This window comes from Phaethon aethereus (assembly GCF_964289735.1).
Source record: "Phaethon aethereus genome assembly, chromosome: 5".
Taxonomy (NCBI): Eukaryota; Metazoa; Chordata; class Aves; order Phaethontiformes; family Phaethontidae; genus Phaethon; species Phaethon aethereus.
This window is the reverse complement of record NC_138579.1, coordinates 20,522,294-20,539,903: the sequence shown is the minus strand read 5'-3', so window position 1 is coordinate 20,539,903 and position 17,610 is coordinate 20,522,294. Positions and strand designations below refer to the sequence as shown.

Sequence of the window (17,610 nt, the reverse complement as noted above, 5' to 3'; positions counted from 1 at the left end):
GCCTTCAAAGTTTTATTAACAGTAAGATTGATTAAAACCGTAACAAGACTCCCTTTATTTTTTTCCATGCAGCATCTCAAAAACAGATTTGACAATTACAAGTTTTTTGTTGCCTTGGGTTTTTTAGGTGTATTTTTACAAGCATGGCTTCATGGTTTGCAACTGGTAGAACACTAAAAGCAGCAGATGCAACAAAACTTGGCGTGAGGAACTTCTGCAGCACGAGCCACTAAATCAAGCATATTTCAGAGTGGATACTTAATACTGCATTTCAGCTTCCTTGAGCACCTCCACCGATAAAACAGATTTATAAGTGTGCAGATAGTTTATTAAACATGGCAAAGTGATTACATTAGAGAAATAAGATGTAGACTTACTGGTGTGTGTGGATTTAAAGCAAAAAGATGAATATTTAAATCTAGATTTTTTCCAAGGAAGCTAGCAAGTCCCTGATCAAAACCTACAGTTCAGCAAGAATAGGATTCACAGGTTTATTCACATTATTTCCTGGGCAGACTGCATTAGCAGAGCATTAATCAAAGTCTAAATACTTAAGGATCCTGACTCAATATAGATTCTTCCTCTGTTTAAAGGCCATCTCATTTTTCCAGATGCTATTCCAAATCCCACAGTGATTTTGCTGTTTCATGCAAAAAAGCAAAGGAAAAGCGGGTTTCCTCAAATTCAGAGACAAGAATCAAAAGGCATGTGACAGAGGCAGCAGCAGAGAGCCAGCCTGCAAACTCGCTGCAACAAACCCAACAGAAATAGAAATGTCACTCTTCAGGGCGCTTTTTCGGCTAAGCTGGTAGCAAACAGGATGTGAGCATCAGTCGCTCCACGCAGTGAAGAGGTTATTCAGAACAGCAAGTTCAGGCACAGACCGGGTCTTTTACTGCGTAAGGAAAGAGTGGGAGGAAGGCGGGGGGGAGGACCCAACCCTTTCAACCCACACACCACAGCCCTGCCTACTTGGGTTTTCCCCAGTCTCTTTTTAACTGAATTCTCTCACAAGCAGTCATTTTCAAGTGTGATGTTCACAGGCAGCCCCCATGAAACAAGGCTGCACGGGAAGCCTGGGTGTGCTTCGAGTGTGCCGGCAGGAGGAGAAATGGCAGGCTTCTCAGGGAAATGAGACCATGGACAACCTCAGCAGCCCTGAGAAGAGGGACTGGGGCACTTGTCAAAAACACACACCGTCCACAGAAAGGCAGGATTACTGCTTGCCTTGAACATGAGAACAAGTGAAAAAAACAGAGTTTGGAGTAGGGGAGGGGAAAAAGAGAAAACAACACTGTTTGACAGAGTCTAGAAAGCCCTGGAAATCAGAAAAGCTGTATCAACTTCTACACTGGGCTAACTCACCATCTTCACCCTCCCACTCTTCGGTGTTTACTAGCAAGCTATTACTCATTCTGATCATCGTATACAAAAAGGCTGCTGATCAATATTGCACAAGGGTGATTAGTGCTCAGTGATTAAACATCAGTGTATGAATTTATCTGACTTAACATGCCTGAAGTGGAAGGAAACAGGGAGAAACAATTTCTGAGCAGACTCCAGTAATGAAAATTGACAACTTGCCCAACATCAGATGTTGATGTTGTGAAGAGTTCAGAAGTAACAAGGAGAAGAAGATGTATGATATTCTCAGAAGGACAGAAAATTGTTTTCCTCCAAATTATTCATGATCAAATATGCCTTTGAACAGATCTACCATCTAAAGGAAAAGAAAAATCTCATTTAAGGATGCCAAAGCAAGGCTATTTTGATGACACAGGTGTCATGCAAACAGGCCTGCTGTGACCTGAGTCACTGCTCCAGGTCTCCTGTGATCTTTTTCTCTATCGGTTTCACACAGGAAGCCTTCATATTTGACACACCAAAAATAGCAGACGGTTTACAAATGAAAATCTTGCTTCAAAAAAGGTTGCAAATTTTTTCTTTTCCGAAATGCAAATGCACTTTCAGCACAGTTGCAACAATGATTTAAAGCACTTGCCCCTGCCACACGTTCCTCAGACATTTATGAACAGTTCCATTTCTAGATAATGCAAGGAAGAAAAGAGAGAACTAAGAGGGGAAAAAACACAAAAACAGCAATCAGAAATGAATACCTGAATGTGAAAAGCAACCAAAACCAACATACAAACTCCCTTAGAGAGAAAAACACGTAGCTAGAAAATGAAGTCCAAACTGCTGAAGGCCATGTCCAAAGGCTGAGCCAAAAGGAAGGGGCACCTTATAATTGACTCCATTCATCATACTGATGATGAAAAACTTTGACAGCAGTGATCTTACTTTCAGAGCTGCATAATGTAGCATATCCTGCTGAAAAACGGTAACCAGTCCTTGAGCACGCTGGTGGTGTGAAAATCCACCACCGCTTGCCCCACAAAAGGGAGGCCAGATAAACCATCTCCAGAGCACAAGCCCGTTGAGAAGGGTCCAAAGGGTCCTCCTCCTCTTCATAGTCACACCCAGCGACCGCAAATGCTGACATCTGCACTGTAATGAATAGGATTTCTGTAATTGCTGTGTCTTCCTTGCAAGACTCTCCAGGGCAATACTAAACACACCACTAACAAAAGAGTTTGAAAGAAACTTGACAGAATACAGCTTTATTGTAACCTCCAGAATCTGGCTTTAATATTGCCAATTCATAGAATTTTTAGCATGTTGGGATTCTAGGTGTTTCTATTAGAAAGTCATAAGATGGTGCAAAATCATGGGAGGGGGTGGGGAACGCGACAACACCAAACCAAAATGTTTCCAGCTGTCTTCACTTCTGTACAAGAGCCTGTAAAAGATCTTAAAGGCTCTAATATAAGGCACACCCCTCCTCCCCCGTTATCTTAAATGACAACATGATTTTTTAAGCCAGTTTTCTAACTTCTAAGGCCCAAATCTCTATATAAATAGCACCCCCCCATCACATCCATCCGTATTATTACACACATGCCTAGATGCTAACATTACTTGGTCTAACTTCAAAGCCATGCAACACAAACACAGAGAATTTATTTGGGCAGTTACAGAATTCTCTCCCTTTCCAAACAAAAGCGTGTCTCTGTACACAGTGCGAGGAGGCCGAGGCTACACGTGGCATGGATTGAAAAGCCATTTAAACCAGCTCTGGAACTGTTTTATTGTTTAACCTGATGCCAAACAACAGGAATCGACAGATAGTCAAAAGAGAGGAAAAAACCAAAAGTTTACCGATGAAGCAAATTCTTCCCCATTTTAATGCATGTCTAAAAGATTCAGAAAGCAAATCCAACAAGTTTGTGAACCCTGTTTTATAAATTGCAAGGGAAATAAGTTGCAGTTGATGTGGCACGCAAGTGGGTAATTCTACCATAATTAAGACACGGACTCTTGTCCCGTCAGCTCAAGCCCAGCCAAACACGTTTTTGGCATACTAGACACCAGAGGGTGAGTGGGACTCAAGTGCTGGGGAAGGAGCAGATGGTAATTAGCAAAAGTGGTTAGATCATAAGCACGCTTACTTTGAAACTAAAATAATGCAAGTATTTTAGCTGTGGGGCGAGAACGTTTTCCTATTTTTTTCCTAGTCAGCAGAAAAACAGGATGAGAAAGCAAGATCCTTCCTACAATTTCAATGCTACAAGCCAAAATCAAAGTTTTTGAAATTAAAATTTTATATTTTTTCTCAAACAAGAATGACAGAAAAGATTGTCTCTTAATGGAAAGGGTCATAATTACATTTCTGCTTTTCCAAATTCAAAATTACTCAGCTCTAAAAGCCAACAGCAAATGACACATCAAAGCAGACTTGCTAAGCCAAGAGCAAGAAAATTCATTCCTCTGAACAAAAGCAGTGCTGCCCAAAAGGTAGTGAAGTCTTACAGGTGTTTTAGCAAAACCTGAAAGAACAAAAAATTAGTCAAAGCGGAGCTGTTTCACCAAATTTTAAGTGCTGGTTTGTTTTGGAAAAAGGAAGAGACGGTTCAGGTTGGTGAGACTCTAAATTGAGAGTGACCTGTTTAGACTAATTGGTAGCCAGTTGTGGCAACAGAACGTCTGTCCCAAGGAAATTTTGCAGAGATGCACTACTATGACAGCATCTTGTTTTCCTAACACAGAGATGCAGGTAGATAGAAAGCTTTGTGTGACAACCCAAATCCATACTACTTTTTGCTCCCATTTTACCTTAAAAGTGTTTGGATGATCTAAAAACCAACAGGACTATGTCATGCGTTTTATATATAAAATATATTTCTGTACACACAAACATATATACAGATAGATAGAAAAAGAAATTAATTTAAGCAGAAAAGGAGGTACAGCCTGAACAGTAAAATCCCATTTGTCTCAATAGCTGGGAGCTAGCACCATACTGAGTCTTCTGTGCAATTTGTCTCCATGACAGCTTCTTTCCTCTTTCTCTGCTGTGCAGCCAGAAGACTAGAAAGTATTAGAACTGGATAGAAAATTCTAAAAAACAAATCTATGCTCTTTTAGAACAGCAAGGTTTGTATATTTAACCCTGAGCATTGAGGGGGCAAAACATTCACCTGTAGAGGAGGGTAAGAGAGAGAAAACCCAAATAAATTAGTGCAGCTAGGTAATTATGTAACAATGAATGCATTACATTAATTGCCAGAACAGGAAAAAACATTTTGGACAAGTTCATCTGACTGCTTAAAAAAAAAAAACATGCAACGCTAAAAGCACCAGCATTTGTCAGATTCCCAGCCATCTTGGCCACATCCTTACTCTCCAACTTCCCATCTCTCCCAATTGAAGACTGAAAACCTGCATTTCCCGTGCACACCATGCATTTCTTCCTACCTTAGCTACGTGGGCAAGTCAACAAATTACTTACACTATTCATCTACAGCTCCTTAGTCCTGAAGAACTTCAGGAACGGTGGAATTATGTAAGACTTATACCATTATTTCCAGTTAAATTTATAAATAAATATAATCTCTGAAGGGGATTCCTGCAGAAATAAATACCTTTTGACCTAGGAGCTCTGTACTATTTTCTCTCAAAGTCTAAGTGTAATTGTAGTTCCATGCAGTTCTTAAAGCCACCAAATATCCCTCACCAAAAGTCTTCAAGTGCTCCCAGGAGCAGGGAGATCTCTGGAAGTGCAGTGCTTCTGTATTATTCTAGGGCTGGAGAAGGCTGCATGCAGACAAGCCACTGCAAGGCAGTCAGCGGCACCGAGGAGAATCTTGCAAATACAGCTTTTCCTGCATGGCAAGCACTTTATTCCTAAAGACGAACTGTGCAACAACGATTTAGTTCTCCTCAACAATTTACAGAAAACATATCTAATTGCAAAACAGCTATGTTTATTACGTTCTGTAACGCTTAATAGTCATATTTACCAGCCCCTCAATCTAAAACCAGAGCATTTCATGAAGATTTCCCTATTTTTACTGGAACAGTATAATCCAAAGAGAGGTGTGTTCCCACTCTCCACCCTAAAGGGTGAGGAAAAGAGATAAAGGTACGTAAATGACAGCTTGAGATAAGGTATCCAAGTACCTAACCCTAATCTTGAATTAACTCCTGCAAGTTGCACTGTAGACTTCTTTTTTCAACTGTAAACTCAAAACATTTACAATAGTTGCTTCGTCTCAATGAGCACCCTCCCACAGCAGGCAGCCATGGGATCTCATAAATAGAGCTCTGGACCAGAGCCTAATTTTCTGCTCATAGCTTGAATGACTGTGAATTTAGCACTCAACTAGATTCTCTTATGCAAAATCCCATCAATAAGTTTCTGCTCCATGTACTGCCATAGACCTTTTTCCATGCCACTGAGACTTCCCCATACGGAATCCCATTCATTCCTCTGCTTACCAACAGCCATCTTTCAGCAAGTTGCACCGGCATTTCGAAATCCTGGTAGTACTCGGCTAGTGGTAAATCACTACCGTTCACTGCTGCCACGAAATACAGCAATTCAGCACGCCGTAGATAGTGTTTTGGTATCCTAAGTCACTGTCTAAGGGCAGCAATTTGGTTTCTTTTCTACTGTAGCAAGGAAAATGCCACTCACATTTAAGATCCTTGGAATGAGTCCTCTCACAAATTCCCACATCAGTTCCCAGGACAAAGTTTCCGTAACAGCCAGAGAGGAATTTGAAGAACATAACTAACAAATTAAAATGCACTGTCTCCAAGTAAGATCCAGAGACATCATTTATGGCCACAACTGCTACTTTCCACAGCCCTCAGTCCCAATTCCACTGTTGTTTACTCAAGAGTAAATCAAAAGCAGCTCCTCTAAAGTCAGGAGTCTGAACTGGTGGGAGAACAAAAGAAAACAAGTAACAGACCAGGATAAGAAGGCCCAATAATGACCTACCAAAAACCCAGGACAAAAAAAAAATGCCAAAGCAGGAAGGTCACTCCCTTTCTTCCTCCCTACTATTGCTTATCTTACATGACCTCTACCACTGATGAGTCTGACACCGCTTACAGCTACAGGAAATTTAAGACTTTATGGTAGCCAGTTGAGTTGCCAGCAAGTAGATAAACCTTGTCAGCATCCAGACTGTTATAAATGTGCTTATTCTCCAGAAAAGATAACCACAGTTTTATTGCCATTGCAATAATCTGCACTAAATGACCAGACATGGCAGCGAGGATGAGCGTGGTGTGGGTGTGGTATCACAGCTACCGGGTGTTTCAGCAGCTCCAGCCACTTAATCAGTAAGATCCCAAGGCAGGCTAAGAGGAATCACGGACACGATGGTGTGGCAGAACCGAGGCATTCTGCACTCCCTTGTGTAATTAAAGGCAGGAATTGCTGTGAACTTCAGTCCTGGACACCAGTTTTGCCCAAAGGGAAAATATTACGGGAAGCTCTCGCTGAAAGCTGCACAGCTGAGGAAGGTGCTCCTTGCCCTCATCTAGGAGGCCAGTTAGTTCCAGGCCAGCCAGACTCTGCTGAATGGCAGTGTCCCAGCAGTCATCCACAGGGCCACTGTCCAACAGCAACAACATTTCTGCTCCTTCAGAAGAGCCACCTTTGTCTCCACAATTGAAGAAAACATACGGTATTACCGTTGTGCCTGAATTCTTCCAAACCAGAGAAAACACACACAGGAATTAAGTCAGAAAAACTAAGATACAAGACTGATATAAGCATTTAAGCAGATGTACAAGATCCACTTTACCTTTAGAGATGCCAGAGCGCAAGCATCAAGGACAGGGACTCCTAAGCACACCTGAATGGACTGCCTGCATCTCTCTGCTGCTTGCCAATTAAGCACTGCCAGACAATCAATTTTGGCACTTCCTTTCTCCCCCAGCCCACCTGTAATAATTTCCTAGTTCTGGATCTGAGCGGGTACCCTGCTTTTGGCCAGCTCTGAAACACCAGAGCAGGTGTGGAATGGTTGGGAGAGGGACTGAAACTAAGTGGGAATTAGACTGAATGGCAGATGTTAGGAAGCAAAAGTAAACAGTTTTTCCCTTGAGACCAAAACTTAAATACTGAATCATAACAAGCCAGTTGCTACTACTGAAGAAAGCAAAACCTCGTTGCTCTTAAACGACTTAGTAACAAACTGACTTAAACCAGAAGTACCAGAAAACCATAAAGATTCATACGCGTCTCATTAAAGCAAACTTTCTTCAGTACCCTCCTTTACCTAGAAGACAGGAGACTTGACTTATACTGGTTTAAAATACCAGAATATGAATAACAGATAAAAGCAAATACTGAGAGATAGAAATCTTTATTAGCTTAAAAAATACATATAAGCAGGCAGCATAGTCCTTCCCTAGGTGCTTACTGAGCAAAACTTAACCAGAGGCAGCCATGTGGTTTTTTTTTTAAGCAAATCTGTGTTCACAAGCCTAACTGCATCGTAATGTATTGCTTTGTTATAGCTAAATACGGTGTTTGTACCATGACCTCATCTAGCAATGGTCTACCCGGTCTTGAAATGACAGAAGTCAATTACTTCTATATGCTAAGTCATCACCGACCAACATACAAACACCAACACACTAAATTAAAAATAGAGTCACACTGGGTCCCTTTTTCATACGGATTCCAACTTGTGTTACCCTGGATCATTCATTTGTTCTAACCAGATTTATGATGAAGATACAGCAATTAGCTGGCAATAACGCAGAAGGAGCAGGCATGAGCAGCCTGGACACTGCTCCTCAGACCCCACTGGGCCACCTGTCCAAATGACTTTACCCAAAACACAGAGCTGCCGCAGGAAAGATCCAAGGTTTCAGCTGCCTGGGTCAGCGAGCGGGACGCAGCAACTGCCTGAAACTACAGCAGGGAAAAGAAGCTTCTCCAGCAACTCAAAGGCTACTTCAGGCTGTCTGAAGAGTATTTTCAACTCCTCAGTTATTCTCAACTGCTCAATTACGATCAAGTCTCTTAAATGCTTTTTCAGGAGGAATTCACCCAGGAAAAGATGCCACACAGCACAATTTATTGTGCTTTTTCAATGAAAGTAAAACACTTCCCTTTTAGGAAAGGGAGAAGGAAGTCTAAGGGACACATATTTTGTAATTAAAATGGATTCTTTGATGTTTTGTCGAAGAACTGAAGTGCAAGACAGAAGAGCGCATGTTTGGCCAGACCAGCAAGCCCAGTTCATCTCTGATGGTCAGCCACAACCGAAGGCAGCGCAGCCGCCATCGTGAGCCTGGTGCTCAGGGGCATGCCTTGCCTACCACCACAGGAGTTTCACCATGACCTGCCACGGGCCAGTGTCCATTAATGGACATGTAAAGCGCTCCTGTGTACATACGTTCTCCAGCCCCATCATCAGCGAGGCCTCCTGTGCTCAAACCAGAGCACGGCCCCAGGATCCACGCTTCCTTTGCTGGCGGTGACAACAGCAGTTCGTTAGCTCTCTGCCAGTTAGGAAGAAGCCTAGGTGGTGATGAGGACATAAAGACAGCAGCACAGAAAAGCCTAACAATTGATTTTATGGACATCTTTCCCTCTTCCATAATAGCTTTTCAGAGTATCCACAGCGCAGCTCCACTCAGAGCCGCCTCTACTGCCAATATTAAGATCTTTGGACAACAGGAAGAAACAAACCTCAAGAAAATGAGAGAATACACATGTGTGTGCACACACATCCCTGTGCAGTTTTCTTAGGACCATTTCACCCATGTTGTATGGGCCCAATCCAGCACCGAGCATTCATCTGACAACATACAAGCAGTCCCAGTGATTAAGCACAGCTTGTGCTCTCGAAGGTAAAAGCATCTCTCGCCCCTTCCCTTCCCCATCTTCTCCTACTGCTGCCAGGTCAGCTCTCAGCTGGCTGAAAGCCGCGGGTACAGTTTCACACCAGATTAAACAGAGCTGAGCCCACGGCCTGTGCTGACACTAGTGCTCCTCTGACCACAGTATCCATGAGCTAAGCAGGGAGCTGAAAATGAATTCAACCAAATTAGCCCACTGAAAAATAACACAAACAAAAATTAACGTGGATTTTAGCCCACTCATTGTGTGGTGACACACATGCCAGTATGAGCTCGAGAGGGGCTGGCAATACAGCCTCAGATCAGTTCAATCCCCCAGCAAAGGGAACAGGCGGCTAGGCTGGGCAGGGACCATGCCTGATGGTGGCAACCCAGACTTTGATCACTTTTAAATCAGCTGTAAAACATCACAAAGAGCCACTAACACAACAAATAGCATGGTCCTGCTCCTAGGGAAAAACCAAAAGAAACATCTCCAGCAGAAGAAAGCCTCCCATTGTATTTAAATTTCTTTCCTCATTTCACCCCAGCTTTTACCTTGTGGTAGGGACCACATCGATTACCGCACCAAGCAGTTGTGCACAGACTCTCCCTGCAGCTGCCAGCCTGTATCAGGCCCTCCTTCCGTCAGGAATGGCTTGCCTCCTCAGCAATCCCAAGAGGAGGCATTCCCCAGCCTCCCCATCACCTCTACTCCCTCCATCGTGTCAGCACAACTGTTTATTGGACTGCGCTGTGACCTGAACTGGGAATTAAGCTGGAAAGCAACTCAAGAATTAAAAAAAAGAGGGAAAGAGAAAAATCCAGCTGGATCAGATCTCTGACCAGATCCATGGTTTGTCACAAGAACACAAAAGTTTGTGTGACAGGTAAGTGTTGGGAGCAAACAGCCAGAAGGAAAGGATGTGCGACCATGGGTGAAAAAATAGCCTCATTCAACACCACCACAGCCCAAGCCCAATGCTTTCCTGTCTGGGCTCTTCCAGTGCTGCCTAACACACTTCATACCATCCTTGCTGTTGGTTAGGAGCACAGACATTGCCAGTTAATCCAGTTTATTTAACCTAAGTAGCCCATCCCCTCTCGTAGGTCAATAGCCTGGCAATGTGCAACTAAGACCCCAGTTACCCAGCAGGGCGCTTGCCCACAGGCTATCTTAACCAAGAGCAAGATAACATAAATACCTTAGCTATAAGGTTCAGAGGACTCTCCAGATATTGCCAGTTCTTCATTGTTACTTGAAAAAGAACTGTTCATGGTTTGTACAGCTTTAAACCGGTTAATACAGGCAGGCTCCACTGCAAAGAGTAAGGTCTGCTGTAAAGTCAACCAGGCAGTGAAATGGAAGCGTGTTATTTCCATGCACAGCTTTAAGAAATCTATTATTTAAATATTCTGTATAATTTCTTGAGTTTGCACTTCAAAAACGAAACTGTAAGGGTTCAAGAAAAGCTCTCCGTAACTCGTCTGATACCTGGAAAACCTGTATTACAGCATGGTTCTAGAGAGTTTTATGATTGCTCTGGAACAAGATGACCCTCATTTCTCTAAATGCCCATTTGGGGAGAAAATTTCTGATACTAGAGAGCTTTTTAGTATGACAGAATGGGGTATAAGAAGATGGATTTCAAGTTAAACTAGATGAATTCCAGCTTAAAAACACAACATCTTTTAACAATTTGGGAAATTAACAGCTGGACCATTTAGGTTCAACGTAGGACCTTACTTAGGACATTATTCGTGGAGTGAATGTCGCCTGAAGTCTTTAACATGAATCTGAGGGGTTGTTTTGTTGTTTGATTTGGGTTTTTTTACACTTTAGCTCCATCAGATGTTATAAACACAGTGGAATTGTAACGCTTGTGTTATTTGGGTCAAGTCTAGGTGATAACAATATTAAAAAGAGAGGAGGTAATTTCTATCCGCAGAGTGCCACCAAGCTTTCACAGGAGATCTTATCGAATAATAACGTTAAAAGAGGGAGGACAGGGTCCCTGGTCCCTCGCCTTTGTGTATATGCAGATTGGATTAGGAGATTCTAATGAAGAACAAGCAGGTTCCTTTTCCTCTCACTCTAGCTAGTGCTTATCTTTCTGCAGGGTTTTACCTGTCAAAAGCCCAGACATTATCACAGCACAGAAAAGACGCTGGCAGGAGGGGACTCCTAAAAAGTCTCCTGTGCCCAAAGGGTCCCCCACGGCTCTTGTCAGGTGCCCTGGCAGAGCGAGGCAGTGCATTAGACAAGTTGGACATCGGCTCTCACAGAGCCCAAGGACCACTGGGGAGTCCTCAAATCTCAGAGCCTGCTCCAGACAGAGGAGGAGCCTGGCTGGATCTCCATGACCCAGTTATGGACCATGCACTTCTAAGAATAACTCTCACATCAAGCGAGGAGAATTTTCTTCTCCCATCCCCATAAACATATCCTTTACCCTCATTACATTTTTATTAAGACATCCCTCGGCGCAAGTGCCAAACAAACCTGTAAGACACTTCAATTTCTTCAGTGTGCACACAGCCAGGAGCATTTGTGCGCTCCCCTATCTCAGACAACGCAGAGCAGACACAAAGAGGAACCCTCTTGATAGGATGGATGCCAGAAGCAGCACAGACCAGAGAAAAGACAGCAGAACAGCAGAAAGGAGCATGGGATGAGAATCCTAGCTTCTATAACCGTGGGTTGTTCTCTCAGACAAAAAATTGCAGAGAAGCCAATGTGGTCAAACATCCTTTCCCCTCATCCACTCATTTGATAATAATGATGAGAAAGTTTGCATTTAAAAGGCACAGACATACCGCATGCCGTGAAAATACAATCCTACCAGCCTTTGTGCAAAGCAGGAATCCCTACACGAATAAAACAAATCATCAAGGGGGGAAAAAAAAATAGGGCTTATAACAAAATTTTTCAAAAGACCCTTAGCTAGAGCAGCACTAGCGGGCGCAGCTATAATTACAGCAAAGCTACATAATGCGTCTGAACTAGCTTAGCCCTTTCCCTGCAAGCAGGGAAGCTGCCACATCAGTAACTCCGTTGCTAGGGCAACTGCTTACTTTCCATATCAACTGCAAACTCGTTGCTATGGAGACACATATACAAGAAAAATTCCTCTCTATAGCCAAGGACCAGATGGTAGCGAAGTCAGGGAAGTCATGGGCTGACGGGCTATACTAAATGGGACACACACTAGAGGACATTTAGATCTGTATATTCACAATAGGATTAATCTGAATGACTGAATTCACAGGTCCGGCAGTATAAAGAAAGCCAGGGAACTCCTCATCTACTCCTCATCATGTGATACTTCACACTCTGGCCAACTATTATTAAACTGCTGAGCTCAATGCAGAGGTTTGTACAATCAAGGGCTCAGTATTTTCCCTTCTTCAGCCTAGCTCTCTGCCTCAATCCAGGAGATCAGCCTCACCGCAAATTTATATGAACAGTCACCATTGGCTTGCCAGGTAAGCCTGACAGCGTTGCAGCTGAAGTGGGATAGCAGCAATGCATAAGCAAATCCAAGGAGAGAAATCTCTTCTCCCGGCATTCCACACCAGACCTAAAAGCACCAGGACAGGGCAAGTCAAAAACTGAAGTGATGCAGTCTGTAAGGTTTTTTTTCCCCTCTCTCTGACAAGGATCTCAGATCAGGAAATGCAAGCATTCATATGCAGGCAGAAAAAGCTGCATACTATTGAATACATATTTAGCCCCATGAATATAAATTAGTGGAACCCAAGATTGAGGAAACTACTATGCAGAGGGAATTCAAAAAAGAATTAAGTGTTCAGCAGAACTTTTTTCAGAAAAACAATTACTGAAAGGCTACACAAACACTGAAAAGCACAACTATGAGTGGAAAAGCTTCTAGCTTTTCACAATGTGTCAACGCACATCAACCAGCAAATGCCTGCAATTCCCAACACTGATTAACTCCTTCTCCCAGTACTGTACATGTTTCAGAGCCTATCTTGTTAGCATTTTATAACATGCCATTTACTAAATGCTTTTTTTTCCCCCATTAAAAGAGTAATGCAGGCAGACTCCAAACCTGCAATTTGCAGAATCTGGCTGCAAAGGGTAAGAAGTGGCATAAAACGATTCTTTATAGAGGAAAGTTCCCTGCTTCCCCTGACCCAGGCCCCAGCCCAAAACCCTTTAGATGGACACATTCCTTCTGTAGAGCAGAGATGCTGGCTGCAAGGCACCCAAACCAACCCTGAGTGTGCATGTGCCCACACACGAAGGTATTGTCAAAGCCAGCAGTTGAAGTTTACTGCTTTCCAAGTCCAAAATTAGCTCTCAAGCACCTGATTCAGCAATTCTGACCAAGCGCCAATTCTGTGCTCGGGACTCTGTCTGCCCCATCCCTTGGCCAGCACACCAGAAAAACCCAGCAGAGGATTTAAATGACCTGCCTTGATGCATTTTACATTTGAGATTCTCATCTCATTCACCTTAACGCTGGCTACCTGCAGTTATTAGCCTCCCCAGGAGATGGAAGAAATTCTTTCTCATAACCTGGTATTTTCCAGGAATGAATAAAACCCCACCTCGTTATTCATATAGGTAAGGCCTCCCACCACACCTCGTTGTCTAGCTACGTAACCATGGCTCTAATCACGAATTCGAGACGTGGGTGACTAGTCATGCAAGTGCTCTGCCACTTCCCTGTGGCAAAGCAGCGCATCATGGCACTGTTCATACAAGCTCAGCAGACTGCCGGAGATTTGACAGATAGGCATGAAGACAAGTTCCTCATAGGAAGGAAGCTGTAATCTAAATAAGTCAACTTGTAAACGGAGGAAGAGGGATAGAACAAAACACAAATGGCAATGTTAAACACATGCCTTGCCAGTTACAATATTTTGGGGTTTTTTTAAATGTACTGTGTAAAGGTTTCTTATGGTCTGGGACAGGATCATCAAAGTCTGGTGTGGCACCTGTTATTATAGTCTCACTTCCAAACAAGAATTTAAGAGTCTGGTTTACACAAAACAAGATCCAGTCCAGGAACAGGTTTTTTAATCTTGTACACAAATGTTCACAGCAATTAATTTATAAAAATACCACCATACAGTCTGTGATCACCAGTATGTGGACAGTGGATTCCAGGGAATTAGATTTAAAAAATAAAAAAGTCAATAGTTTAAAAAAGGAAAGCTCAAGATAAAAGAAAGTTAGTTAATCTAAAATGAAAAGTTGCTAGTTTAGGGTAATGTATGATTCTTTCTCTAGAATTTACTCCTATTCCATAGCATTTAAAGTTAAATCACACGCAAAATAGGGAGAACAGCACCACCAACAGAAGTCTAGTTTCAGGGTAACCGGTTACAAGACAATCACTGCATTTACTTCACTGAAATACAAAAGTTGAGCGCGTCTATTGTTTCTGCCAGGACAAAGTGTCTGCTTTCTGATCTTCAGCCAATTTGAGAGACAGACAGTCATTGATGTGATTTTACCCACTATGTATTTCACTAACCTGTGAGAAAGCCTCAGAAATTATTCTCCAAGCTGGTATTTTTATCAGTATACTTGTGCTTTGCCAAAGATTCATCCAGACCACTGCTTCTGGAAACAGTCCCCTTCAGAAGCTGATACCCGCCCCCAGGCAGACTGACACGGTAGAAGGCTATGCAAAGGACTGCCTCCACCGCTCGGCTCGCTTCCCCGTTCCTCACACACAGCCTCCTCCTGCAGACGCCGCTGAGGATTCAGCAATGAAACCAGCCGACAACAACAGAGATATGAAAGCAAAAATGTGCTCCCCAGGCTTCTGCCACAACACCGCTTGCAGAAGCTACATGAGCCCAGGGAGAAAACGACTGAAGTTTTGGTGAATGGTAACTTTCACCTTTGATGCCAAACCTATCTCCTTTCCTTGAAGAGCTGCTCAAAAACCTGCTTGAAATGGAACAAAGCTTCATCATCAAAATTCAGAACTACTTCTGTTTGTTTAAGATAAAGAAGAGTTTTTTTCAGATTACAACAGAGACCACGGAAAAAGCAATGGACTCTTACATACCCTTTCACTATACATTTGTATAAGCCAAGAACAGCAAGCAGCCTATTTATAACATGATTACATTCATCTAGTATAGCTGGAAACCATTACCACAGCATGATAACTAAAAACAGTATTTAACCACTATGCGTGAAGACACCAGCTGGGGGGAAAAAAAAAACACACACACCCCCCAACTACTTTCTTACAGATGTCTAGACAATGAATTTAATAAAATCAGAATGAGCCATGCTTAAGAAATGTTGGCTCTCCGAATTTAATGGACTACGTTACCAGGGACAGCGTTGCATATTCTGCATTTCACTGTTACAGACACCTTCTGGGATTAGCAGGTGAACATTTTCAGAGCCAGACAGGTTTCCATAGTTCCAAACTTACCTGACTTCTGTCTTTGTCCACTTTCTTAAAACACTTATTCAAGGATAGATTATGTCTCACAGAATTTTTCCATCCAGTGGGTGCATTTGCAAAATACGGAAAGTGTTCCAAGATCCAGTTGTATATATCCTTAACAGGCAGTCTTTTGGTTGGCGAGTCCTCTATGGCCATAAATATGAGGCAGCTAAAGGAATAAGGAGGTTTGCAGTTGGGGTTCTGCTTGGCATCGTAGGGCATGTCAGAGTGGGCTGGAGACGGTGGCGTGTCATCACCGATGTCCTGAACGGGGCTGACGCTCCTTAACACCGAGTCCCCAAAGCTTTTCAGCAAGTTCTTACTCTCGTGCAACCAGTTCAAATTAGTTAGCTCTTCATCTTCCATGGCCCCTTTATCTAATCTGATGGCAGGCAAAGAGAAATCTAGGTCCTCGTCATCGTGAAGTGCCTTTGATAAATCACTATCTTGGTAACGTTGGCTCAATCCGCTGGGAACGCTAATTCCTGAGCCCTCTGGCTTCTTACTGGGAGGCATGACTGGACCCATTTAGACAGCGACTCCTGGGAGGGCAAATCCAAAGGAAGGGGAGAAAGAAACAGAGAGAAAGGTTAGCTCATGAAAAGACAGTGCATAATGTTTTGACAGCTTTTCCCTAACTGCTCGCTCGGCCTTCTGCCACCTGTATTAAAAATGACAGACTCACATAAACACTCATTCACAACTTTTGAGTGAAATATCTAAAGTCAGGACAAGGGAAGAAATTTCAGTCAATGGAATTAAGATGATAGTCCTGATACACCTCAGTTCTGCGTGTACATGAAGCTCTGCACAGGAAATCCTGAAGACGTGTCCCTTTAGTGATGAATATGAATATGTGTAACAAATCATTGAATACTCCAATTGTATTGCTTTAATAAGCATTTACACTAAAAAAAAAAAAAAAATAGAGGGGCTTAGGGACAGTTGCTTCAGATTAAGTTCAGCTGTTTCACTTTTGAGGACAATACAACAGTGCCATGATTAAAGTCACTCTGGCTAAAGGCTGAGGCAGACAAGCACCCCATCTGACTACAGTCACAGTTGCAAGAAAACTCAGAAATGACAGCAGAACTTCAAAACCAGCAAGGGTGGGAGAAGGGAGAAGGGAAATCAATGCACGGTAGCTTTGGGACCAGGGCCAAGACACAGGGAAACAAGCGGCAGAGGAATAAAGGACTTTAAAAATGCATGTAAACAGGGAAAATTTTAACATAAGCTGAACTGTATTTCAAACATCGTAGAAAACAGAGTCAGAAAGACTGCTGTGATGCTCAGCAGTGGCCCGGGAGACGTGGGACAAGCTGCGGAGGGTACTGCACTGGCAGGCCCCGGGGGGACACCTTCGAGCAGTAATGTTTGGGAGGACCCAAGAGAAGCAGACAGGAGCCCAGCAATTCTGCTTCAGAAGCAGGAGACAGGCTCCCTTAGCTGCTCTATACAATAGAACTGCCAGGATTTAGGTCTGGAAATGTGAACAGCAGTGAAATAAAAATTGGAAGGAGTCAGTAACAGATTTAAAAACCATGAAATCTCCTGCACGAATGCTGAAGAAGAGCAAAACGATTCCCTGTATCTAAAACGTATCCTCAGCAGCTCCCTGAAGTCATGCAGTCACACACTCGATACTGTAAAGGAAGGGCAAAAAAACTATGGGTAGCAACAGAATGAACCACCTATCTACACGGGAAAAAAGAGCAAGATAGCCATTCTGGGAAAGAGAAATGATGGACTTTATTTCAGCTGTTACAAAAGGGCAAAACAGGAAAAGGAAAGTTCCTCGGGTCTTACTATAAACACTTTACACCAAAGGAGCCATTACTAAAAGAGAACCATACAGAACTTTTATGCACAGAAGCCCGTTGATACACGCTATCATCCAACAAGCTCAATGAACATGTGTGGTTTTACACAAGTATCTGGAAGAGGAAAAAATACC

General features: G+C 42.9%; 1 protein-coding gene across 2 annotated transcripts in view; it reads right to left on the bottom strand.

Annotated features, from left to right (window-relative positions):
• Positions 1–17,096, bottom strand: part of FOXN3 (forkhead box N3) — a 142,722-nt gene extending 125,626 nt beyond the window's left edge. For both annotated transcript variants that reach the window (XM_082000507.1, XM_082000508.1), the window contains exon 1: positions 15,639–17,096. In XM_082000507.1, the coding sequence (XP_081856633.1) occupies positions 15,639–16,181 (543 nt within the window). In that variant the 5' untranslated portion in view covers positions 16,182–17,096. The remainder of the gene's footprint in view (positions 1–15,638) is intronic.
• Between the last annotated feature and the right edge of the window lie 514 nt (positions 17,097–17,610).